We start from the raw sequence: 27166 nt of genomic DNA, 5'->3' as shown, positions 1-27166 counted from the left end.
TTACTTTTTTTCCTTGGTAAACTTAAAACAAATTACATAAAATAACTCCTAAATAGATTACAGTTGGCTATTTTCTGTGGTATTTTATTTTCAGTTTATATTTTCTTTTTTTTTTTTTTTGAGACGGAGTCTCGTTCATCGCCCAGGCTGGAGTGCAGTGGCACTGTCTTGGCTCACTGCAAGCTCCCCCTCCCAGGTTCATGCCATTCTCTTGCCTCAGCCTCCCAAGTAGCTGGGACAACAGGCACCCGCCACCACGACCAGCTAATTTTTTTTTGCATTTTTAGTAGAGATGGGGTTTCACAGTGTTAGCCAGGATGGTCTCGATCTCCTGAACTTGTGATCCACCCATCTCAGCCTCCCAAAGTGCTGGGATTACAGGTATGAGTCACCACACCCGGCGACTCAGTTTATATTTTCTAATTGATTGTTGCTGGCATAGAAATATGCTATTGATTTTTATAATTTGTTCTGATATTTGGTGAATTTGCTGAACTTTCTTATTAGTTCTGCAGTTTTATTTCTCCCTCTCATAATCCTTATACCACATCTTTTTTCCTCTTCTAGTTTTGGAATTAAAGTTATAATCAAATTTACAAAGTGAGTTGGGCAGCTTTCACACTTTTTTGCTTTCAGGAACAGCTGTAATGATTATAGGTTGCCAGGGTTAGTGATGTTGAGGGAAGTGGGTTATATATGGCTGTAAAGGTATAACACAAAGGAGAACTTTCTAGTGATGAAATTGTTCTGAATCTTGGTTGGAATGTGGCTTACATAAATCTACACATGCCATAATGACATAGAACTATATCCACAGATTATATCAACATCAATTTCCTTTCAAAAAAATATTGTACTATAGGTCAGGCCAGGTGGCTCACACCCGTAATTCCACTTTGGGAAGCCAAGACGGGTGGATTGCTCAAGTTCAAGACCAGCTGGGGCAACATGGTGAAACCCTGTCTCTACAATACAAACAAAACAAAACAAAACAAAAAATTAGCCAAGCATAGTGGTACATGCCTATAGTCCCAGCTACTCAGGAGGCTGAGGTAGGAGGATTATTTTAGCCCAGGAGGCAGAGGTTGCAATGAGCTGAGATTTTGCCACTACACTCCAGCCTGTGTGACAGAGTGAGACCCTGTTTAAAAAAAAAAAAAAAAAAGGCTATAATTATGCTTGACACAATTGGGGAAAACTGGATGAAAGATATGTGAAACCCTTCTTGTTCTGTGTTTTCATAGATTTTGTATTTGTCTATTTGGCATTCATTCATTCATCACTCAATTGTGTTAACTACATTTTCTTATTTTCTGTATTTGTCAAGCTCTGATATGTGTGGCCTCACTGACTGAGAAGAGACTGCCCCTTCCATGGCTACCCAGTTCTTAGAAGGAGCAAAGGCTCATCCTAGGAGCATACCTTTAACATGGAAATGAATCAATCCAGAGCACATGACCCCAGCTATCGCCTTTATCAAACTCTCACACACCAAGTCAATGTTCCTCTGCCCTAAAGCACCCCAGGGCCAGGTGCCAGACAATCTGAGATCACTCATGTTACCCAGAGCCCACCTACAGTATTCAAACCAGCCAGTCCTGCACTGTTCACCCTGCTCTGCCTGGCTTCCCTTCAGAAACCCCAAAAACGCAGTGACCTATGCTTCTCGTTCACCCTCCTGCCTCCTGGCCAATTGTATGCTTCTCCAGGTGGCTCTGTGTGGCATGGCAGGCCCCACCTGTGTGGCATGGCAGGCCCCTCCTTCCAGGAAATGCAAGTAATAAAAATCATCTTTTTTTTTTTTTTTTTTTGAGACAGAGTCTCACTCTGTTCCCAGGCTGGAGTGCAGTGGCGCGATCTCGGCTCAATAAATTTATTGAGTTGATTGCTTAGCTCAACCTCTGCCTCCCAGGTTCAAGCAAGTCTCTGCCTCAGCCACCCGAGTAGCTGGGATTACGGGTGCCCATCCACCACGCCCAGCTAATTTTTTTGTATTTTTAGTAGACGTGCGGTTTCACCATGTTGGCCAGGCTGGCCTTGAACTCCTGACCTCATGATCCATCTGCCTGGGCCTCTCAAAGTGCTGAGATTACAAGCGTGAGCTACCACGTCTGGCCTAAAAATCGTCTTTCAATGGCGTTGTCCTTTCAGTGGAGACACTAGGTCATTTCTATAAATTAAAATCCCATGGGTATAACTGACACATCGCTGAACTATTCTTTCAACTTCCTGTGCACCTATAATTATTTAAAATAAAAAGGTTTAAAAAAGTAAAGTGAGATGGGCAACTTTCACACTTTTGAAGTTTGCTGGAACAACTGGGATTGTATATTGTAAGAAGTTGGGTAGAATGGAACTGTTTCAACCATCATAGTCTATAATTTGGTGAGAAGAAAGGTCTTAATTTCAATTTTTTTAATGCTTAATAGTTTTCCATTTTTCTATTTCTTTTTGAATCATTCAAAATTTTAAAAATTTATTCATTTTGTTTTGTTTTCCAAATATTCATTTATTATTATTTTTTATTCTTTGTTGTATCTATATTTACTCCTTTTTCATTCTTCAGTTTTTATTTGTATCTTTTCTCACTTGTCCTCCTTCACTATTGCTTGAGGACTCTAACAATCAGCTTTTGGTTTTGCTAATCTTGGTATTCTTTATGGGTTTGTTTCTTTTCTGTCTCATTGATTTCTGACCTTTTTTTTTTTTTTTTTTTGAGGTGGAGTCTTACTCTGTCACCCAGACTGGAGTGCAGTGGCACCATCTCAGCTCACTGCAACCTCCGCCTCCTGGGTTCAAGGGATTCTTCTGCCTCAGCCTCCCGAGTAGCTGGGATTACAGGTGCCCGCCACCATGCCCAGCTAATTTTTGTATTTTTAGCAGAGACAGTGTTTCACTGTGTTGGCCAGGCTGGTCTGACCTTATTTTTATTATGTCCTTATTGTTTCTTTGAGATTGATGTTTGTCTTTTATAAATTTATTGAGTTGATTGCTTAGCTCAAGTTTTCAACCTTTCTTATGTCCTTGTAACAGGTAAGGAGAGCAAGGAATTTTCCTCTAAGTACTGCTATATCTGTATCTAAATTTTGATGTCTGGTGTTTTCATTATCATTCAGCTCTAAGTGTGTGTGTGCACCCACACAACTTTCCAGTACACTTTCTTTTTTTTTTTTTTTTTTACAAAGAGTTAGCTGGTAATATAATATTTAGTTTCCACACAGAGAAGGTTTCTCTTTCAGCTTTTCTTCTGTCATTTTGAAGTCTGATGTCAATCTGATTGCTGTTCTTTCCAGAAGTTTTTAGAATTTCCTCATTGCTTTTAATATTCTTAATTTTATCTCTACTGACATATACTCAGTTGTAAATTTTCTTTATTTATTTTAGCATACTGTAAACCCTTTCAACCTGATATTTTTAATCTTCCTTTAATTCCAGAGAAAGTATTGTCATTATGGGTTCAGATATTGCCTTCTTCCATTTGCTTTGTTACATTTCTCCTTTTGGTTTCTATTATCCAACTGTTGGCACCTTTAGCCTCAATATTCTTTGGTTTTTCTTTAATCTTCACATCTCTTTATCCTTTCCTGCACTGTTTTGAGAGATCTTCAAACTGATCTTCCAACTCACTAATTTTTCTTGGCCTCTATCCATCTTACTATCTATCTCATCTATTTTGTTTTGATTTCAACTGTTCCTCTTGAGTTTTTATGATTGTTTTTTCGTGCTTTGTATCAGTCATATTCTCCCTTATCTCTGATTACATTTATTGTACTTTTTAATATTCCTGATGACCCACCTGTTCCAATCATTCAGCTTCACGTAGTACACACGTTCTTCAATCCAGTGTCCCTCTTTTATGTGCCTGCTCCTCAAGGATTTGGGTGTTTTGGCTTGTGTACTCTTATACTCTTTGTCTGATGAAGTGCGTGTGTTCAAGAACATGTGACAGCCCAGCCCCCAGAGTGTGTTCTGCCTCAAAAATTTAAAGAGTGCAGAGAAGAGAGCATGACCCTCAGGGCAGAAAACCCTGGCACACAGAATCAGCGTCAATCCCAGCCCTACCAAACAACTCTCTCAGTCTGGAATTTTCCCTCAAATTATCTGAAAGAAGCAGCACTGAGAAGACATAATCTCCTGCTACTGTGATCCCCCAGCTTCTTAGGGAAGAAAGAGGGCAGAAGGGTGAATGACCAGGCTGGGATTACAGGCACCTGCCACCATGCCTGGCTAATTTTTGTGTTTTTAGTAAAGATGGGGTTTCACCATGTTGGTCAGGCTGGTCTCGAACTCCTGACCTCAGGTGATCCACCCACCTTGGCCTCCCAAAGTGCAGGGATTACAGGCATGAGCCACCGTGCCTGGCCCAGTTGGAGTTTTTCAAGCTTGATGACTATGGTCCATTTGACTTCTTTCCCTTAAAATTACATGGCAAGATGAATGTTGCCAGGACTCAGGCAGATCTGTGCATTGTGACAATAACAACTAACACATAGGCCCTAGTGTGTGCCAGGCATGTTTTGAGTTGCTTTCTGTCCATTGTCTCATTTAACCCTCACACAACTGTGTAATGTTATAAGCTAAGTAATCATTATAGTCCCCATTTTACAGATATGGAAACTGAGGCACAGGGAGGTCACGTCACTCACTCAAGGTCACATTACCAGTAAAGGGTAGTAGAAGTGAGAAAACTGAGGCTCAGAAATGATAAGTAATATGCACAACAACAGAAACCTACCTCCTTTTAACTGCTAGCAAGAATTAGAGCTGTGTATTCAAACCTAGTTTAAGCAGAATTCATAACCTCTTACTCTCTCAAATAGACACAAGGACCCAGTTTTTACTTGTCAGTTTGGAATATAATTCTTAGGCATAACTAAAGATAATGGTATTCCTTAGAAGGAGTGGGGAGAAAACCCCAATAAAGCTTGTGAAATGACCGTGCTCCTCCTGCATTTCTGTCTTAACTACTACAGTTGGATTTCTGAGATTTAATCTGGAAATCATGTTGAAGGAACTGCATTTTGCTTACATATGTGCTTTAAAAAAAAAAAAGAAAGAAAGAAAAACAAAAGGAAATATGTAGGCCGAATGCAGTGGCTCATGCCTGTAATTCCAGCACCTTTGGGGGCTAAGGCAGGTGGATCGCTTGAGCCCACAAGCGCAATACCACTCTGGGCAATGTGGCAAAACCCCATCTCTCTACAAAAAATACAAAAAATTAGCCAGGCATAGTGGCTTGCACCTGTAGTCCCAGCTACTCAAGAGACTGAGGTGGGTTACCTCACCAGGGGAGGTCAAGGCAGCAGTGAGCCATGATCACACCACTGCACTCAAGCCTGAGAGATAGAGTGAGACTCTGTCTCAAAAAAAAAAAAAGGGGGGAATATGTTATTTTGAAAACCTCCTGGTCCTAACTTGACAAACAGTACTTGCTGAGTTCACCGGGTTAACTGGCTTTTGAGGAGCCCTTGCCTCTTCTTCGGCCAGTTCCACTGCATCAGACCACTTGGGCTCAGCCAGCGGGTGATTATCAGTGACCTCTTTTCCATAGGTTTTCATTATTCCAGGTTTTTGCTGGAATGAGAATTACTGACCCTCCCGTTTTCCTTCCAATGAGTTTGAGTCTCCTTGTCTCTCACCACACTCAGAATCTTAGAGCTGGTGTGCAACTTGGCCATTTATAGCCATCGGTGATCTTCTAGACTGAGATGAACCACAAGACTGACCATGTCCCTCCCCTTCTTTAAACTCTTCAAGGCCCCGTGAACATAGTTAAAAGGTAAGGAGAGAACACGGTCACTATATTTATAACTTAGATAAAGAATTGCATTCAGAACATATAAAGCACCCTTACAAAGCAAATTTTTTTTGTTTTGAGGTGGAGTCTTGCTCTGTTGCCCAGGCTGGAGTGCAGTGGTGTGATCTCAGCTCACTGCAACCTCCACCTCCCAGGTTCAAGCAATTCTCCTGCCTCAGCCTCCCAAGTTGCTGGGATTACAGGCGTGCACCACCACACCTAGCTAAGTTTTATATTTTTAGTAGAGATGGGGTTTCACCATGTTGACTAGGCTGGTCTCAAATTCCTGACTTTATGATCCACCTGCCTCAGCCTCCCAAAGTGCTGAGATTACAGGCGTGAGCCACGGTGCCCAGCACAAAGCAAACATTTTTAAAAAGCCAAAGAAATGATTTAAAATCCACAAAAGCTACGAACAGGAAACCCTTGGAGAAGGAAATCCAACTGACTAATAAATAGGAGAAAGTTGTTCAGTCTTGCCAGTGAACAGCAATTAGATATTCTACTTATGGCCCGGCGCGGTGGCTCAAGCCTGTAATCCCAGCACTTTGGGAGGCCGAGACGGGCGGATCACGAGGTCAGGAGATCGAGACCATCCTGGCTAACACAGTGAAACCCCGTCTCTACTAAAAAATACAAAAAACTAGCCGGGCGTGGTGGCGGGCGCCTGTAGTCCCAGCTACTCGGGAGGCTGAGGCAGGAGAATGGCGTAAACCCGGGAGGCGGAGCTTGCAGTGAGCTGAGATCTGGCCACTGCACTCCAGCCTGGGCGACACAGTGAGACTCCGTCTCAAAAAAAAAAAAAAAAAAAGATATTCTACTTACTGTATTGGTTGAAATTTTAAAGGTTAATACAATTAAGTGTTGGTGAGTGTCCAAAATTCATGTGTTGGAAACTGAGTCCCCAATGTACCAGTATTGGAAGGTGAGGTCTAATAAGAGCTCATTAGGCCTGATAAGAGACCTAATAATGGACTAATGTCATTATTGCAGGACCAGTTCACTTGTGTAGAGAGTGGGTTATTATAAAAGCAAGCCTGGTTCCTTACGCTTTCTCTCTCATTTACCTTTCCACCTTCCACTGTGGGATAACACAGCACAAAGTCCCTTACCAGATGCCAACACCATGCTCTTAGACTTCCCAGCCTCCAGAACTGTGAGAAAATAAATCTCTTTTCTTTATAAATTATCTAGTCTATGATATTCTCTTATAGTAGCAGAAAATGAACTAAGACAGTAAAAATATGAATACATTTATTTATTTTATTTTATTTTGATAGAAACAAGGTTTTGCCATGTAGCTGAGGCTGGTCGTGAACTCCTGAGCTCAAGCAATCCACCTGCCTCAGCCTCCCAAAGTGCTGGGATTACAGGCGTGAGCCACCGAACCCTGCCTGAAGAAATTTTTTTGGTATCCTGGAAGGCATTCTCTCTCCTTAGTAAGCAACTAGATTTTCTTTTAGAGACTACCACTCCCCAGCTGTGCACAATCTTGACCAAAAAATCAAGGTGCTCTGTCCTCTCATTACAGAGGCCAAAGGGGTCCCTGGAAGCCACTCCAAGCCTTACTCCCCATCACTGTGACACACAGTCAACCCTCTACCAGGACTTTAGTTGAATGAGAAAGGTCCCAAAGCCAAGCTTGGGCACCACTCATCCGCCAGGAAGCAGGTCTTTAGCCTTTCCCTCCCTCCTCTGAGCTGGCCCATACTTTGCCAATAGCTTTCCTTTATGTTGAAGTTTGCCAGAATCAGTGTCTGGGGTTTTAGCTAAAGACTCCTTTCTCACTGCTAGGCACAGTGATCCAGCAAGTCAGCGTCCCAGAATCTGCCCCAGGGATACACACATAAGCACACAATGCAAGATGCTTGCAGCAGTAATGCTTGTAATGGCAAAAAGTTGAACACAGACTATGAGGTTTAACCATTTCAAAATGGCATTTTGTAGGATAAAACAGTTTAATGTTCACAATTCCAAATAGTTCAACCTCTCTCAGAAAATTGTTAAATGAGCCATGGGGCTTTCATAGTTCATATTTTATTATGCTATGCAAAAACTAAAAAGAGATACATATTTACTGCTGTGGAAATACTCCAAGACATATTATTATGTAGGGGAAAAAGCAAGTTTAAGAAATACATGCGGCCGGGCGCGGTGGCTCAAGCCTGTAATCCCAGCACTTTGGGAGGCCGAGACGGGCGGATCACGAGGTCAGGAGATCGAGATCATCCTGGCTAACACGGTGAAACCCCGTCTCTACTAAAAAAAAAAATACAAAAAATTAGCCGGGCGAGATGGCGGGCGCCTGTAGTCCCAGCTACTCGGGAGGCTGAGGCGAGAGAATGGCGTAAACCCGGGAGGTGGAGCTTGCAGTGAGCTGAGATCCGGCCACTGCACTCCAGCCTGGGCGACAGAGCGAGACTCCGTCTCAAAAAAAAAAAAAAAAAAAATACATACATATATATACACACACACGTATACCCACACACAATATAAACATATACTCTCTCTCTCTTTACATACATATATATATATATATATGTTTGAAAGAGGGCATTACTCTGTCACCCAGGCTGGAGTGCAGTGGTATGATCTCAGCTCACTACAGCCTTGACCTCCCAGGCTCAAGCAATCCTTCCACCTTAGCCTCCTGAGTAGCTAGGACTACAGGTACACACCACTATACCCAGCTAATTTTGTTTTTTTATTTTTGTATAGACAGGGTCTATACATTATGTTGCCCAGGCTGGTCTCAAACTCCTGGACTCAAGTGATCCTCCTACCTTGGCCTCCCAAAGTACCGGATTACAGGCCACCATGCCTGGCAAGAAAAATAAATACATTTTTTAAACTTAAAAAATTATATCTTTCTAGTACATACCAAAAAGAAGAAGGAGAAAATTCTAGAAAAATTTGTACCTCATTGATGACACTTATTATCTAGGAAAGGGACTGGTATTTGAATGAGGGAATAAAAAGGTCTTGAACTTTGTCTGCACTATTTAGATTCATTTACAGTGTGAACAAATTCATATATTATTTATGTAATAATCTGTAAAAATGTTTGAATCAATATACTTCTTAAATTCTTAATGGCGTCCCATCATCTAGAGTAGGGGTTGGCCAACTATAACCCTGCTTGTCTTTTAAGAAAAGTTTATTTTTGCCGGGCGCGGTGGCTCAAGCCTGTAATCCCAGCACTTTGGGAGGCCTAGACGGGCGGATCACGAGGTCAGGAGATCGAGACCATCCTGGCTAACACGGTGAAACCCCGTCTCTACTAAAAATACAAAAACTAGCCGGGCGAGGTGGCGGGCGCCTGTAGTCCCAGCTACTTGGGAGGCTGAGGCAGGAGAATGGCGTAAACCCGGGAGGCGGAGCTTGCAGTGAGCTGAGATCCGGCCACTGCACTCCAGCCTGGGCGACAGAGCGAGACTCCGCCTCAAAAAAAAAAAAAAAAAAAAAAAGAAAAGTTTATTTTTAATATGGCCATGCTCATTCATTTACATATTGTCAGAGCTGCTTTCCCACAAAATGGCAGGGTGAGTAGCTGTAAGAGAGACCCTCTCGCTGACAAAGCTGAAAATATTTACTATCAGGCCCTTTAGGGAAAAACTTTGCAGCCCTCTTAGCTACGGCTGTGATTCTCAGCTCTGGGGGGAATTCTGGTGGACATTCGAATCACCTGAGACATTTAAAAAACATACACCCAGGCTCCACCCCGACAAAGAATGACTTAATTGGTCAGGGGTGAGGCTTGAGCTTTAATTAGTTTTCAAAATGTCCCAGGTGATTGTAACGAGCAGCCAGGCTTGCCTGCTCTGTTTTAGGATTAATTCCAGACTCCTGAGTACGGTTTAAAAGGCCCTTCGTGACCTGACTTGCCCCTTTGGGTTCATCCTCCCAACCCACGCTCATTTCCTCTGCTCCAAGATACAGAACGCACCAGGCGACACTGTCTTTAAGCGTGGAATGTTCCTCCTTTCCATCTGCCTGGCAAATGTTGAATCATCCTTTAAGTCTACTGAAGGATGTTCTTCCCTAAGAAGCATTCCAGATTCTTGCTTACATGTCACACTAAAAGGTAGGTTGACATTGTGTACCTGTCTCCCACGGTGAGGGGAGGGAGGACGCGCTGTGTCTTCATCTATCTCTCAGAGCAGGAGCTCAATGAACATTTGCTGAATCAAATTAAACTTAAAAAAATTTAAGTTCAAATGCCCAAAATCCAGCTCCACCGAGACATTGTTTCCTTGTGTCAGAAAAACAAAATAATTAAACTGGATGCGTTTACTGTAACAGACTGATTTTTTTTTTTTTTTTGAGACAGAATCTTGCTGTCACCCAGGCTGGAGTGCAGTGGCACGATCTCGGCTCACTGCAGCCTCCGCTTCCTGGGTTCAAGAGAGTCTTGTGCTTCAGCCTCCCAAGTAGCTGGGATTACAGACATGCACCGCCACACCCGGTTAATTTTTGTATTTTTAGTAGAGATGAGGTTTCACCATGTTGGCCAGGCTGGTGTCAAACTCCTGACTTCAAGAGATCCAACTGCCTCGGCCTCTCAAAGTGCTGGGATTACAGGCGTGAGCCACCACACCTGGCGTGTAACAGACTAAATGATTTTCACATCCCCTTTTCCATCATGGAGTAGCCCCAACTCTGTAGCCTGAAGTGTAAGAAAGGGTCTGGAACCATAAGCCTTGAAGAAGACAGAAACAAAAGAGATGTCAAAACTGAGGCTGTCTCCCTCCTTAGGTAAACCCTGAAGAACACATGAAGAATATCCCATTCTTCATTTGAGAAGGTTAAATTCTAGTTTTCTTTCCAGTTGGTATTTGCTTTCTAAGCTGATTGCATTTGCAGTTGTCTAGCTGAGCTCATATTTTGTGCCACGCAAATTTTCAAATTGCGTTTGCTTCCTTTCTGAGTATGAATTCAAATGGACAAGTTGCTCTTTTCCAAACTAATCCTTAATTAGCTTCTGTCAAGAACCTAAGATATGCCAGGGCACGGGCACCCTCCAAATCAAAATACATTGTGATTGCCATGGGAGGGAGAAATAGAATAAATGAATGATTAATCGCACCTGCTACTTCAAATCATATGGCAGTTGTTCCAAGTTTCATTTGCAAAAGATTAAAACCAACTTGTTTCAATTCTGTGCTAATTGGCAGGCAAATTTTCTTTCTTACTTGGTGGCAATGAAATGTGGATATTAAAATGCACAGCTGATTAATTTCTGGGTTTGAATAGAGGAAAAAGGAGGCCTCGGTCTACAGTCTTAAGTTTTTAAATATGATGTGTTGACATCATGAAGTTGAAGGCAGTGGAACCTTCTGGAATGCTAGGCCAGAAACAAATCCTGAAAGGAATTATGAGTTTCAAGCTTTTATTAAGCACCTACCAGATTGCTATGTTACATTGGAGATTTTTGAAAACAAGAATAGTCCTTGTCTTATAGTTGACAATACAGGGCATACAGGTAAAACGCTAACTAGCAGGTGCCAGAGATTTCCTTGTGGTTAAAGAGCTGAATGTGCTCTCCATTTCACAGCCTGGTTCCTGAGACAGGCTCTTAGCAGACACCTCCTGGCAGTCCCCTTGTGTCTGGTCGGCTATTAATCTTAGACCAAAAGAACAAGAATAGCATGCATGTTAATTTCTTGTAGCTACTGTAACAATTACCACAGATTTCATAGCTTAAAACTATAGAAAGTTATTTTCTCATAGTTCTGGAGGCCAGAAATCCAAAATAAATATGACTGGACTGAAACCAAGGTGTTAGCAAGGGCTGCACTCCTTGTAGGGGCTTCAGGGAAGAATCTGTTCTTTCCTTCCTCCAGCTGCCGGCCTCCCTTGGATTGTGGCCACAGCATTCCAAACTCTGCCTCTGTGGCCACATCGTCTCCGTGTGCATGTGTGGTGGATGCATATTTCCTCCTGTCTCCCTTTTTTTTTTTTTTTTGAGATGAAGTCTCACTGTCGCCCAGGCTGGAGTGCAGTGGCGCGATCTCAGCTCACTCCAACCTCCACCTTTCAGTTTCAAGCAATTCTCCCGCTCAGCCTCCCAAGTAGCTGGGATTACAAGCACCTGCCACCATGCCTGGCTAATTTTTGTATTTATAGTAAAGACGAGGTTTCACCATGTTGGCCAGACTGGTTTCGAACTCTTGACCTTCAGTGATCCACCTGCCTCAGCCTCCCAAAGTGTGGGATTACCAGCGTGAGCCACTGTGCCCGGCCTGTCACTCTCTTCTAAGGATACATGGGGCTGCATTTAGGGCCCACCTGGATAATCCAGGACAACCCCCACATTTTAAGATCCTTAATCACTTCTGCAAAGACCCTGTTTCCATATAAGGTAATATTCACAGGCTCCAGGAATTGAGATGTCTTTTGGGGGACCGTGTTTCAGTCTACTGCAGCATGGATATTTGGCATCCAGTGAACCCAGAATTTCAGTGAAGCCCAGTTTCACCTTTACCTTAACATTTGCTTCATCTCAGCATCTTTTCTGTCCCTTGCTCTAGCATCAGGAGAGGATCTGGCCTTGAGTAAAATGCCCTTCAGACTAACAGCTGGGTGGGAAGAGAGGCAACATTCAGAGACTGAAAATCAAGATGACCAGATCTGCCCTGGTGACAGGGGACCCAGGCTCGGCCGGGGGCCTGTGAAGGGTGCTAGTCCATTCAGTGTCTGCCTGCAGACCCCTGCCTCCAACAAGGCATCAGCTGTGGCCTTGGCTTCCAGGAGAGAAGATGAGGCACACGGACAAGAGACATGAAATAAGCATTCCAGGAGGGAAACATGGAATCCAAAGGGAGCAGGTGACCCGAGTAGGAAACTCAGTACTCTGGCCAATAGGGTGGGCTCAGGGCTTGGTATAGGAACCAAGGAAGAGGGACTTGAAGGGTTAAGAAAGTCTCAGAGCAAAAGTAGCTGCTTGGGGAAATTTTCAAGAATGTGATGAGATTAGAGAAACAGGAAATGAAAAGCCCGGCAGGCTGCTTGGGATCCAGAGGCCTCCCTTCCTCCCTCATCATTCTGTCCCAGAGGAATCAAGTGCAGCAAAATGCAGCAATCACATGAAACCTGGGAGGGAGCCAGGATCTGCTGAGAGAAGTTAAAATTCCACATCAGTAGCTTCCCCTGCAAGTTCTCTGCTGTAGACACACATGGGCTGGTTGCACTTTAAGAAAGTGCTCTGGGGCGAGGCACGGTGGCTCACACCTGTAATCCCAGCATGTTGGGAGGCCAAGGCAGGCAGATCACCTGAGGTCAGGAGTTCAAGACCAGCCTGGCCAACACGGCAAAACCTATCTCTACCAGAAAAAGTACAAAAATGAGCCAGGTGTGTTGGTGTGCACCTGTAGTCCCAGCTTACTCGGGAGGCTGAGGCAGGAGAATCACTTGAACCGGTGAGGTAGAGGTTGCAGTGAGCTGAGATCATGCCACTGCACTCTAGCCTGGTGACAGAGTGAGACTCCTCAAAAAAAAAAAAAAAAGCTCTGCTACATCTCAAGGAAAATGAGTCCCTGGACCTACCCGAGACACAGTGCTTTACTTTTTTTTTTTTTTTCTCTCCATTCTGGATGATAAATACATGCTTTTGATTCTAGAGTGCATTTGAAAGGTGTTAATTCATAGTTCTTTGTATTAGTTTGCTAGTGCTGTCTTCAGAATTTTCCACAAACTGAGTGGCTTAAAACAACAGAGATGTTTTATCTCACAGTTCTAGGGACTAGAAATCTGAAATCAAAGGCTGAGCAGCATTGGTTCCTTCGGAGGCTCCGAGGAAGAACCAGTTCCATGCTCCGCCAGCTTCTAGAGGTTGCCAGCAGCCCTAGGCCGGGAGGCATCACCCCAGTCTCCTCTCCATCCTTATGGAATGTTCTCCCTCTGTGTCTGTGTCCAAATTTCCCTTTTATAAGGACACCAATAATGGGATTAGGGCCTACCCTAATCTACTATTACCTCCCCTTACATATCTGCAAAGACCTTATTTCCAAGTAACTTAACATTCACAGGAACCAGGGGGTTATGGTTTCAACATATCTTTTGGGAAGATACGTTCAACCTATAACACTCACCAGGTGGGGATTAGTATCGATTACACTGATATAAAAACCATGTGGGACACTGGATTCATTCGCTAGGGATGCCATAATGAAGTACCACAGCCTGGCTGGCTTAAACAACAGGAATTCATTTCTCCCAGTTCTGGAGGCTGTATGCCGAGACCAAGGCACTGGCAGGGTTGGCTGCTTCTGAGGCCTCTCTCCTTATCCTCTAGGAGACTGTCGTCTTGTGTCCCCATGTGGTCTTCCCTCCATGTATGTCTATGTCCCAAGCTCCTTTTCTTATAAGGGGCACCAGTTATTGGTTAAGACAACCGCCACCCCAACTCATCTCATCTGGGCTTAATAATCTCTTTTTTTTTTTTTTTTTGAGACAGGGTCTTACTCCATCACCCAGGCTGGAATACAGTGCCACAATCACAGCTCACTGTAGCCTCGAACTCCCAGGCTCAGGTGATCCCCCCACCTTAGACCCCTGGGCAGCCGAGATTACAGGCATGTGCCACCATGCCCAGCTAAATTTTTGTATTTTTTGTAGAGATAGTTTAGCCCTGTTGCCCAGACTGGTCTTGAACTCCTGGACTCAAGCAATCCTCCCACCTTGGCCTCCCAAAGAGCTGGGATTACAGGCATGAATCGCCACGTCTGGCCCAATTATCTCTTTAAAGACCCTGTCTCCAAATAGAATCCCATCCTGACGTACTGGGACTTAAACATATGAATTTGAGGGAAACACAAGTCAGCCCATAACATACACAAATTACAAATAATGAAGCCTGTAGTATAATAATGAGGTCCTTAGTATCAATTCCACATATAATGAATTGATTCTCTCAGAATACTTTCACTGATTTTTACCCAACTCTTGTATCCGTAGCCAATCTATGGTTTCAGTTGACTAAGTATCGTCCCAACATGAATGTTGATATTTTCATTTACGTCAATGAGTAATACCGACGTGAAACAAGGAAGATGTATGTCAGAACTTATTTGTCCATGATGTGAGCAAATTTTTTGCTGAATTTTATGACAGTTGGAGTACTGAAGATACTTCCTTATCTTTTTGTGCTATTCCTAATGTAATGGTTAGACATTACACACTTCTAATTTGCACTCAAGATTTTATCCATCAATTTCCTCAGTCTAGACAATAAAACAATAAATCAAGCCCTGACTTACAGCTATTGCTGACTTCCCTGATGAAGACAGGCCCCCATGGCTGACTCCCAGCTCTCAAGGTGACGTCCCTGAACACAAACCTAGAAGGCCACGCACAGTAGCACAGCAGTGACTTCCACTGTACAGACACGAGAGCTGTAAATAGCTTTAAGAATACAGATAGATTTTTTTTCTTTTTCTTTTTTTTTTTTTTTTTTGAGACAGTCTCACTCTGTCGCCAGGCTGGAGTGCAGTGGTGCAATTTTGGCTCTTTGCAACCTCCACCTCCCAGGTTCAAGCGATTCTTCTGCCTCAGCCTCCTGAGTAGTTGGGATTACAGGCACATGCCACCACACCCAGCTAACTTTTGTATTTTTAATATAGACGGGGTTTCACCATATTGGCCAGGAAACTCTCAATCTCCTGACCTCGTGATCCACCCACCTCAACCTCCCAAAGTGCTGGGATTACAGGCGTGAGCCACTGTACCCAGCCTGTACCCGGCACAACTGGCCATTGTTAACATAAGACATAGATTTTTTTTTCTAATGTAGTAAAATAATTGGGAAGTGATGAGTTTTGAATATTTATTACTTTTGGGCTGGGCATGGTGGCTTACACCTGTAATCCCAGCACTTTGGGAGGCCAAGGTGGGCAGATCACCTGAGGTCAGGAGTTTGAGAACAGCCTGACCAACTTGGTGAAACCCCATCTCTACTAAAAGTACAAACATTGGCCAGGTATGGCAGCGCACACCTGTAATCCCAGCTGCTTGGAAGGCTGAGGCAGGAGAATTGCTTGAACCCAGGAGGGGGAGGCTGCAGTGAGTCAAGATTGCCCCACTGTACTCTAGCCTGGGTGACAGAGTGACTCAGTCTCAAAAAAAAAAAAAGAAAAATCTATTACTTTTTGTTCTTAATATAATTTAATTATAAATTTGCGTGAGTTAGCCCCTAAAAATAATTATATTTAACAACCACCTTGACACTTAACAACTGGCACTCACAAGCCAGCACAGACTGTCTGTAGCACACTGCTGGGCTTAGGAGTCAGAAGTCCTTTTTTTATTTTAGGTTCTGGGTATATGTGCAGGTTTGTTATAGGTAAACTATGTGTCATGAGGGTTTGGTTGGAATTCTTTAAAGTTGCTGTAGATTTCCAGAATTGAGGACACAGCCTGGTCATTTACAGGTGAGGAACCTTGTTAAAGGCAATGTGTTAAACAAGGTGATGTGGCTTGGGTGAGGCCACACAGCTGGTGATTGGCCTAACCAGGAGGTGGTCCCAGGCCTTATTGCCAGCCTAGCACAATTTCCACTGCCTAGTATCCTGTCTCTAAACCTTGATTCGTTTACAAGAGAAGTACAATGAGGAAAGGAACAAAGTGCCTGTGGGAAGGTTCAGGGGGTCAGGCAGAGAGAGAAAGAGGAGAAAAGAGACCAATTATCAACATAGTAGGACAGCCCAGACAGGGAACCAACCCTGAATTATAATAGAAATAGACAAGTATGAAGAAAGAGGAAGGCAGCTCATTCCATGGTGGTTAATGTAAACCAAAAATACGATTCTAAGACCCCCAACCATCTGAATGCACCCTTCCTTTCAGCCAAGGGCATTCCAAAGTCAACCTGAAAAACTCGTTCAGGCCACAGTGGGAAGGGAGGGGGGCATCCCTCATTATACCCTCCTCCCTTTCAGAATTCAGGCACAACTGGCCAGTGTTAACATAAGACTGATAGAGGAGGCTTAAGTCTGATAAGAGACATTGACAATCTATTGTCTCTGAAGCTTGTTACCTGGAGGCTTCATCTGCATAATAACCTAGGTCTCCATAATCCCTTATCTTAACCCACACACTTCCTTCTATGGATTCCAGGTCTTTAGATAAACTTTTTCAACCAATTGCCAATAGGAAAAGCTTTGAACCCACCTATGACCTAGAAGCCACCCCACTCCCTTCCAGTTGTCCTGCCTTTTCAGACCAAACCAATACACATCTTACGTGTATTGACTGATGTCTCATATCTCCCTGAAATGTACCAACCTGCAGTCTGACCACCTGGGCACATGTTCTCAGGATCTCCTGGGGCTGTGGTCACAGGACATCAGTCACTCATTTTGGCTCAGAATAAATCCCTTCAAGTATTTTACAGTGTTTGACTCTTTGTAGACATCAAGGAGAAAGAACATTTAAAATAATCAGGAGAGAGGATACCAGTGATCTTTTGGGATGTGGTTTTTGTTGTGTTTTGTTTTTGAGATGGAGTTTCGTTCTTGTCACCCAGGCTGGAGTGCAATGGAGTGATCTCAGCTCACTGCAACCTCTGCCTCCTGGGTTCAAGCAACTCTCCTGCTTCAGCCTCCCAAGTAGCCAGGATTACAGGCGCCCACCACCATGCCCGGCTAATTTTTGTATTTTTAGTAAAGATGGGGCTTCACGATGTTGGCCAGGTTGCTCTTGAACTCCTGACCTCAGGTGATCTGCCTGCCTGGGCCTCTCAAAGTACTGGGATTACAGGCATGAGCCACTGTGCCTGGCCTGGATGTGGTTTTTGTACGTGATAAGAGGTTGAATGTAGGACTTCTGAGCTTTACAGAGTTTAAAACAACAGCAACAAAACCAGAAACAGACCAGAATGCTCGCTGAGGACTTTAGCAGCAAAAAGGGACATAAAATAAAACCCCAAGATTCAGGAGGGTGGCAAAACCAAAGCATACAAATGTATGTGGTGGATTTTGTTTCTGTAAGGATGGTGGACCTGAGAATGTTAGAAAGCAAATGGAAAAAGATGGTGGAAAGTTTGAAACAGAGCCTCCTTTTAGAGTCAGATTACTACAGTGTTTCCTACCATGGCCGCCCCCTTTAATCTATCTTACCCACTGCTGGATTGAGTGTCTCTAAATATCAGTCTCTCTCCTGTTCTAGAACAGCCGTGACTCAAGGACTCTCTCTCCACCTTATTCCTCCGGCCCTGGCCCATTATCCAAGCTCCTACACAGCCCATGCCTGCCACCATCTTCGTGTTTGGGGCTTGGAGGTGGCATTTAAAAATGCCATCATGCAGCTGGGCATGGTGGCTCATGCCTGTAATCCTAGCACTTCAGGAGGCCGAGGTGGGCAGATCTCTTGAGGTCAGGAGTTCGAGCTCAGACTGTTCAACATGGTGAAACCCCGTTTCTACTAAAAATGCAAAAATTAGCCGGGCGTGGTGGTGCATGCCTGTAATCCCAGCTACTTGGGAGGTTGAGGCGGGAAAATCACTTGAATCCGGGAGGCAGAGGTGCAGAGATTACGCCATTGCACTCTAGCCTGGGTGACAAGAGTGAAACTCTGTCTCAAAAAAAAAAAAAAAGGTTATTGTGCAATATTTAATACATTAAAAAGTCATAAACAATAAAACAAGTGCCTATGTTCCCACCACCCAGCTTAAAAAATAAAACTTGACCAATCATTTGAAATGTGTGTTCCTAATTGCATCCCCACCAAGGCTAGCCCTGGACTGAATTTGGAGGTTATCGTTCTCATGCATTTCTGAACACTTGTACTACATATGCAGAACCATATAGAGCAAGACAGCACCTTAAATTGCATTTGTTTAAACTTATGTATATATATAACTTCCTACAGCTTGTTTTTTTCTTCTTGATGTTATTTCCATGTGATCCATATGTGTAGCTCTGCTTCACTCTTTTTGTTGCTGGGTTTTATTTTGTTTTTCTTGTTTCTCTTGTGGCTTATTTTATTTTATTGAGAGAGTCTTGCTCTGTCACCCAGGCTGGAGTGCGGTGGAGCAATCTCGGCTCTCTGCAATCTCCGCCTCCCATGCTCAAGGAATCCTCCCACCTCAGCCTCCTGAGCAGCTGGGACTACAGGCCTGTGCCACCACACCAGGCTAACTTTTTGATTTTTAGTAGAGACGGGGTTTCACCATGTTGGCCAGGCTAGTCTCAAACTCCTGAGCTCAAGCAATGCACTTGCCTCAGCCTCCCAAAGTGCGGGGGTTACAGGCATGAGCCACTGTGCCCAGCCCTGTTGTTGCTTATTTTATTCAACAATTAAAAGTGCAGACTCAGGAATTGGACGATGTGAGCTCAAATCTTATTTCTACCACTGCAGGCAGGATACTTTGCATTTCTGTGGCTCCATTTCCTCTTGTATAAAAGAGATGATACTAACACTCTCCTCCCCCGCATAGTGGCTGCTAGAACTAAATGGCACCGCTCCCGCCCAAGCCTCGGAATGATGCCTACTGTATTAAAGTACTCACTCACCAGTGACTCTTATTCTTTTTCCATCCACATGACTGCCAGGAAAACCAAACTGAGAACTAAGGTCAGAACGACATGCTGTGCTCAAAATTCTCAGGCAAAATGTCAGAGCAACAATGCCAAGTATTTTCTGGTACATTAGAATGAAAATCAGTTTAAAAAACTACCAAGTATTGTATTCATCTGTTACAATAAATTAAGTCATCTATCCACTTAGGTAAATCATTCAATTCTTTCCCGAACCATTTATCTTGGAAAAATCTTTTTAACTTAAAAGATTTTCAATTTTCAGGCTCCTACAGATGGAACATGGTCAGTGCATGACTAGAGCAACTTACAAGGCAAATATAGCGTTAACATGGCTGTGACTAATGATGACAATATGTGCCACCACCTCATCACCAGGAATCTGAGCCAGCCACCGCACCGTCTGGATTTTCTTGGCCCACTTATTTGGCCCCAGTTTGTCAGAATGTTCCCTACAACATCACTAAGTGTTGGAGCAAAACAATCAATTTCAAAATGAGACTTGCAGAAGATGGCTAGTAAATCAATTGGATTTGTATTCTCTTGCTATTTCATTAAGTATCCGGACATCTAATCCCGTGTAGGATGGCAACTGCTTCAAATTATGTTTTTTTGTTTGCTGTTTTTTGTTTTTTTGAGATGAAGCCTTACTCTTGTCTCCCAGGCAGGAGTGCAGTGGCACGATCTTGACTCACTGTAACCTCCACCTCCCAGGTTCAAGCGATTCTCATTACTCAGCCTCCCAAGTAGCTGAGATTATAGGCACCCACGACCATGCCGGGCTGATATTTGTATTTTTAGTAGAGATGGGGTTTCACCATGTTGGCCAGGCTGGTCCTGAACTCCTTACCTCAGGTGATCCGCTTACCTCAGCCTCTCAAAGTGCTGGGATTACAGGCGTGAGCCACCGTGCTCGGCCTTATGTGCTATTTTGAATTACAAAATATCAGATGAAAGCTTTTGATTACCTTTACAATGGATATTATGCTACTAAGCATTTTTCAATACAAAGTACATTAGTCATGCATTCAAAATGTGAATGTAAATTGCTATGTTCGTTTGTCTGGCTTTGGAAAAAGCAAGTTTTTACATTTTTCCTTGTTAGTGGTTCCCATCAGTATCAACTATGAATCATTCTTCTGAAAAAGAGGTTACCCCAGTGAAAACACATCTGATTTTTTTGTCCCTTTCTGACAGGAAAGTGTGTGTCTCTTTAGTTGTAGGAATGATTTTGGGAAACTAATAACAAACTTCTAAGCATCTGAAGTCCATCTCTATTACATGCCAAGAAGTGTGGCTGCAGTCTCACTCCATCCAGCTTGAGCCCACACATTTACCAACACACTCCTTAGCATGTACTATCAAGCACAGAATGGGCAAGACTTTTTCCCCCGAATAAGGAAGCAAATCATTACCAAAAGCAAACTAAATGTCTAGAAAAAGAAGCCCTCCAGGCGCAGTGGCTCATGCCTGTAATCCCAGCACTTTGGGAGGCTGAGGCGGGTGGATCACGAGGTCAGGAGTTTGAGACCAGCCTGACCAACATGGTGAAACCCTGTCTCTACTAAAAATACAAAAATTAGGCATAGTGGCGGGTGTCTATAATCCCAGCTACTCGGGAGGCTGAGGATCACTTGAACCCAGAAGGCAGAGGTTACAGTGAGCCAAGATCACACCATTGTACTCCAGCCTGGGTGACAGAGTGAGACTCCATCTCAAAAAAAAAAACCCAAGATATCTCGTATGACAGTGAAATGTTATCCATATTGATGACATCAATAATGTTAATAATAAGCATCATACAGTGTATAAACTATTCTCATCTTTCTTTTTTGAGAAGACTCACTCTGTTGCCCAGGCTGACATGATCTCTGCTCGCTGCAACCTCTGCCTTCTAGGTTCAAGTGATTCTTCTGCTTCAGCCTCCCAAGTAGCTGGGATTACAGGTGTGTACCACCACACCTGGCTAATTTTTGTGTTTGTGGTAGAGATGGGGTTTTACCATGTTCGCTGGGCGGGTCTCGAACTTCTGACCTCAAGTGATCCACCCACCTTGGCCTCCGAAAGTGCTGGGATACAGATGTGAGCCCCCCATGCCCGGCCTTTCATCTTAAGAGGGTGATCTTCATGAGATTCTTCTGGCTAGACTGATGGTAAAGCCTCCTACATTAAAAATTCCTCCTCCCTTTTTGATTCCTGGCAAAATGCAAATTAAGGCTCATCTTCTCTTTCCTTTCTGGTTCTGTGTCTTTAATTCTCAAGAATTTATCTAGAATGTTCCCAGCACAAACCTCCACTGCCCTGTGTTCACCTCTGCAATGGGCCAGGGAAACCTACTTACTTCTTAGAGCGTATTCTTTGGGCTTCACTGAATTCAGATCAGAAAGGAATTCATCAGTATCTTGCATGCACTTCAGAGAAATGTTTCTTGCAGGAAAAACAAAAGTAAATTGAAAAGACAGCAGGCAAAATAGTAGAGTCAGGCCCATCATTGTCTCCTAACCTGTTAGGATAAGCCTCACATCTTGGATCAACAGCCTTATATTTATGAAACACTGGTGTATGATATGTTGCAGGTAAATGGGACATGCTCACTCTTTAATAGGCAGAGAGACAAGCTGCGTCTCCCAGCCACCTGCAAAGCGGCCAAGATGAACAAACCATGGAAACCAATTTATATACAACTTGTTATTGTTGAGTAACACAGCACTGTGGATGTGGGGGCCGCTGACCACCTGGCTTCCTTTGGTTATGCAGATTAACATTTCCAGTTAACATGGATAAGCTGGATTTTCTCTGGTTAGATGGCCTGGTATACATCTCTGGGTTTCAAAAATATAGTGACTATGTTAAATGGCAATATTTGGCTTTTGTCCAAGAAGGATGATGAACTCGTAAAACATTTGGATGAATGATAAGCAAAGAAGGACCTCTCCGTGATGGTCTGCATAGGGTTTGCATCTGCTAAAGCATGTGCTGGACTTTGAGAGCGGTATCAGCGTGGGAGTGTTGAACTGCGCCGTGGGAAGGAAGTTTTTGCAGCAGGACAAATATGCACACACATCCACACGTGGGAGTTTGGAAAACATATCCTGGGAAGTCAGATGCTGACGAAGGACCTTGGGAATGGTACGCAACTACTTTAAGGAAACATAAAACGTGTCGATCTGGATTTCTCACAGTGTAAATATTCTTTTTCCAGAAAGACTTGCTTTAAATAGTAATTTCCATATATCTCCATTTAAAATGGGAAGCAATTTCTGTAGACCTTGTTTACACTGCTGGAACACATCTGCACTTGTGGGTGGCTGTGACTTAGTTGTACTTCCTGCTGCCATTTGGCTTCAGAGCATCTTCTATTCTAGCATCCCGGACCACCCCTTTCTATGCACACACCCCGCCGACTCTGACTTCGGTTCCTTTGTTCATGCCCTGCCCTCTGTCTGGAGTGACCTTCTCCCAGCTCCGCTCCTGCTCGGCATCCTCATCTATTCCTACTTATTCTAAGTAGGTGTTGGCTCTTCCAGGAAGCCCTTCTGGGCTTCCCCTCTGAGAGTAGGCTATGAGAATAGCCTGTTCTCTCTGCTGCCTAATTGCTTTGCACACTCCCTTTACCTTCTCACTTTGAAGGTATCTATTTCTGCCTCCTTTTTTCTTTTAGACTGGAAGCTCCAGGAGGGCAGGCACTGTGCTCTTTTTATCATCCTGGGATGTTCTCAGGCCTTCTGGGTAGTGATTAAGAGCCAAAGCTGTTCCTTACTGGCTGTGTGACCTAGAGCAATTGTGCTGTCTCATTGATCTTATCTTGAAAATGAAGATACTCATAGTTTCTACACCTTGGAATTATGAAATTTAATATAAAGTATTGAAAGAAGGCCAAGTGTGGTGGCTCATTCCTGCCATCCCAGCACTTTGGGAGGCCAACGCAGGAGGATTGCGTGAGCCCAGGAGTTAGAGGTTACAGTGAGCTATGATTACACAACTGCACTCCAGCCTGCGCATCAGAGCAAGATCCTATGTCTTTTAAAAAAAAAAAAAAATGTTAAAAGTATTGAAAGAGGCTGGGTGTAGTGGCGCATGTTTATAATCCCAACACTTTGGGAGGCTGAGCGGGAGACTCACTTGAGCCCAGGAGGTCAACCAGCCTGGGCAACATGGTGAGATCCCTGTCTCTACCAAAAATTTATAAAATTAGCCAAGCACACACCTGTAGTCCCAGATACTCAGCAGGCTGAGGTGGGATGATTGCCTGAGGCCAGGAGGTCGAGGATGCAGTGAGCTGTGTTTGTGCTATGGCACACCAGCCTGGACAACAGAGCAAGACCCTGTCTCAAAAAAAAAAAGTATTGAAAGAGTTCCTGGCCTATTATAAATACTCAAGAAATGCTACGTATTGTCCTTATATTCTAAATGCCCACTACATACCTGGCAGATAATATACCAGTTATCCTGATAATGTGTCTACAAGGGGACATTAGGGTGTCTGACCTTTTGTAGACTCTTAATCAACAGTAGGTACTGTGGCAGTTTAGGATTGTTTTTATCGGCTTGAAACAAACATTCAGGCACACAAGCTGAAATAGTTAACACACTATCAGGTAAATAATTCCCTGAAAAAAAAAAGACAGATAATTTAGATCCAAGTTACAAAGGGAGGCAGCTTTAAAACACAGAATTTTCTAGTCAAAACTACTCAAAGATAAACTGGGGCTCTTTCAAATGACATCACGGTCTCCAGCCTTGGAAGTGCTCAGCTGTTGGTTGACCACGAATGAAGGCATTAGAGAGATTCAAGCCTCAGATGGTCCTTGTACAAATTACTTCTTAGGTCTCCTCTAACTTTGAAATCCTCTGCATCTACCTTCAAAAGTATTTTCGGCTGAGCACAGTGGCCTCTAATCCCAGCACTCTGGGAGGCTGAAGCAGGCAGATTTCTTTGAGCTCAGGAGCTCAAGACCAACCTGGGCAACATGGCAAAACCCCATCTGTACAAAAAACAAACAATACAAAAGATTTTTTTTTTTTTTTACCATTAATGTGTTATTATTAAACACCTCTGAAAGTGTTGTCTAATTGAAGTCGACACTGAAATTTCGATGCAAAAATGAAAGCATCCAACTTGGAATATATAGATAAATCAACAACTTGTAGGAAAAAGGAAACCAAATTTGGTGCCAGAACCCAGGGTTTAAGTCTTGGCTCTTACAGAAGCAGGTTCAGTTTCCCTATCTGTAAAATTGTGAACTCAGCCCAGTTCACACAGTTGCATTATAGCATGAACCTAAAGCTCATGATACAAAAACATTGATAGAATCCTGAGTCCTAAATAAGTGTTTGTTAGCATTAGAGCTCTCACTGCCAAGTTGCTTTTTGGGTTTTGATTTGCTTAACCATCTTTCTACCTTAGGAGAAGGTAAGGGAGGGGACTGAAAAAACTAGAGGTTTAGATAATTTGAATACAGTCAGTCCTTTGTATCTGCTGGTTTCAAATCCATAGATTGAAAGAAAATATTCAGAGGGGAAAAAAAACAACCTTTAAAAGTACAAATAAAAAGACAATATAGTGTAACAACTACTTACATCATATTAGGTATTGTATGTACTGTAGAGATGATTTAAAGTATAGGGGAGAATGTGTGTAGATTATATGCAAATACAAGACAATTTTATATCCGGGAGTATCAGTGGGTTTTGGTATTCACAGGAAGTGGTTCTGGAACTTTTCCACTGCCAATACCAAGGGAAGTCTGTATGAATGATTAAACAGAAAAATCTCTGAAACTTGGATTTATTCCCGGGTTAGTTGCTGGTGTCATGTAGTCACTGAAAGTAAGAATGACATTGCTTTTAGAATTCAGCATTAAATACTTCATCTTTTTCAAGTGGGGAAAAAATATAATGAGCAGAACTCACCTCTACATTTTAATCATTAGTAATAAAAACCACTTACGATGCTTTAAAAATACTACCTAAATAAAAAGGAAAAAGAAGATCTTACTTCTGGGTAACTAATAGCTCAAGATCCTTCTGTTTGTCCCAACCCCTAAGAAAAAAAAAATTATGACTAATCAAGGCTCAAGGAGGCTCAGTCATTTTACAAAAATATTTTAGGTAACTGTTTTGTTTTTTGTTTTTTTGCAAGCAGTTTGCTGGGCATAAAAATAGGACATGAAAATAAATAATGCCTTCATTTCCTGAAAGCAGGCCTCTAACATTTCCGGAAGCAGCAGCAATCAACTGGCTGGTGCTATTATTTATGACACGGTCACGTTATTCAAGTAACTATTGAAAAGGAAAGGGCATTCAGCCTCCCATCACTTGGCAATGGGTTTGAGAAAACAAGGATCAGTCTCGACTGTCAATAAGGATCACAGGGGAAAATATAACTAATACCCACTGCTCTCAGGCTGGAAAAGGAAGAATGCCTCTTGCAATGAGAGGAAATGGCAGTTTCAGATAGAAAGCAGGCAGAGAGTTCATGGAAAATCTTAGAACATTTGTCCAGGGGATGGCAGATATTTAGCACATAAGTGTATCATGTCAGGCAGTGATAAGTGCCAGGGAGAAAAATAACAGGGGAAGCAGAGATGGAGAGTGGCAAGGCAGGTGTGTGCTCATTTCAGTAAGGGAATCAGGGAAGGCTCTCCAGGCAGGGGACTTCTGTGTGGACCGGATGTGAAACATGTGAAAAGCCCTCATGAGGAGAACTGGGGAAAGAGCATTCCAGGAGAGGGAAGAGCATGTGCCGAGGTCCTGTAACAGGAATATGAATCGTGGATAGGAACTAAAAAGAGGGAGTGACGTGGGAGTGGGGGGAAGTGACAGGAGGTGAGGTTAGGTATGGTGACGGGAGCGGGGAGGTCTTCCGGGGCTGGTCTCATAGCAATTGAAAGGCACTCGCTTCCATTTATCTTGGTCTCTTCTGAAACAATGGATACTGGCACGTTGTTTAGCTAGTGTCTTATTCAGAGGGAACCAAGAGCCTAAACTTTAGGTTCTCCCCATGATGTTGCCACTGCTTGTGTCCAAGACAATCCAGTAGTTCCTTAAAGATAAACTGACTTCCCTCACCTTGACAATTCACAAAGTTACTCTCAATTCAGAGTCACCACGGCCATTGCCACCATGCCACCATCATGCCACCAGACAAATGTGTTTAACTGGCCTGCTCTCTTGTATCACCTACTGAAGAGTCGAGTAGGAGCATAGTTTTGGTCACTCCGTGCCTGAAGTTAGGCTGCTGGGAGTCAGGGCGAGTGACCTTCTGGATTCCGCAGTGGGAGGTAAGATCCATCTCTTGCCAAGATTCATTTAATGGCAGGTGCCCCCAACACTGGAAAGGGAAGTTCAGGTGCTGAGCTGAACTGGCAAAGTAGAGACATTCATTATTCCTGCTTACAGATGCATCTGTTTCCACCGTGGAAAGGGTGGAAGATGTTGCTCTACTTCCCATTAACTCTTGTCAACATCACACCATCCTCTCTGATCAGCAGACCTGTGCCTACCTTGTTCTTTCTTAAAAAATAACATTTGTTCTCCAAAAATAACCAATCCAATTAAGCATGATTTGACCTGAAGGTTAGGAAATGACTCATGGACTCGGGCGAAACCCACACTTTCTGGAACTGAGTTGGACTTGGAGGTGTGCTATGGTGGACTCTAATTATAGAACTCCCCTGGGTGAAAACATGGTCTTGCCAAGGACTGTGTTTGCAAACAGATCTGCCATGGTCATGTAATGTACAGTTCTAACTATAAGAAAAGCTTGAGGATAAGCAACTTGCAATAAAATAGCATGGCAAATTTAATAATCAGTTCCCTTAAATACTGGGAAACA

At 43.3% G+C, this 27166-nt stretch overlaps 1 protein-coding gene across 1 annotated transcript in view; it reads right to left on the bottom strand.

Moving 5' to 3' along the window:
* Positions 1-21821, bottom strand: part of LOC117098797 (O-acyltransferase like protein) — a 77031-nt gene extending 55210 nt beyond the window's left edge. The window contains exon 1 of the mRNA XM_033237738.1: positions 21671-21821. Coding sequence (XP_033093629.1) covers positions 21671-21821 — 151 coding nt within the window. The remainder of the gene's footprint in view (positions 1-21670) is intronic.
* Positions 21822-27166: the final 5345 nt, after the last annotated feature.

Source organism: Trachypithecus francoisi, unplaced genomic scaffold, assembly GCF_009764315.1.
Source record: "Trachypithecus francoisi isolate TF-2019V2 unplaced genomic scaffold, Tfra_2.0 Contig01474, whole genome shotgun sequence".
In the NCBI taxonomy this organism is placed as follows: Eukaryota; Metazoa; Chordata; class Mammalia; order Primates; family Cercopithecidae; genus Trachypithecus; species Trachypithecus francoisi.
The sequence above is the reverse complement of the archived record's forward strand: the minus strand, read 5'-3'. Positions and strand labels throughout refer to the sequence as shown.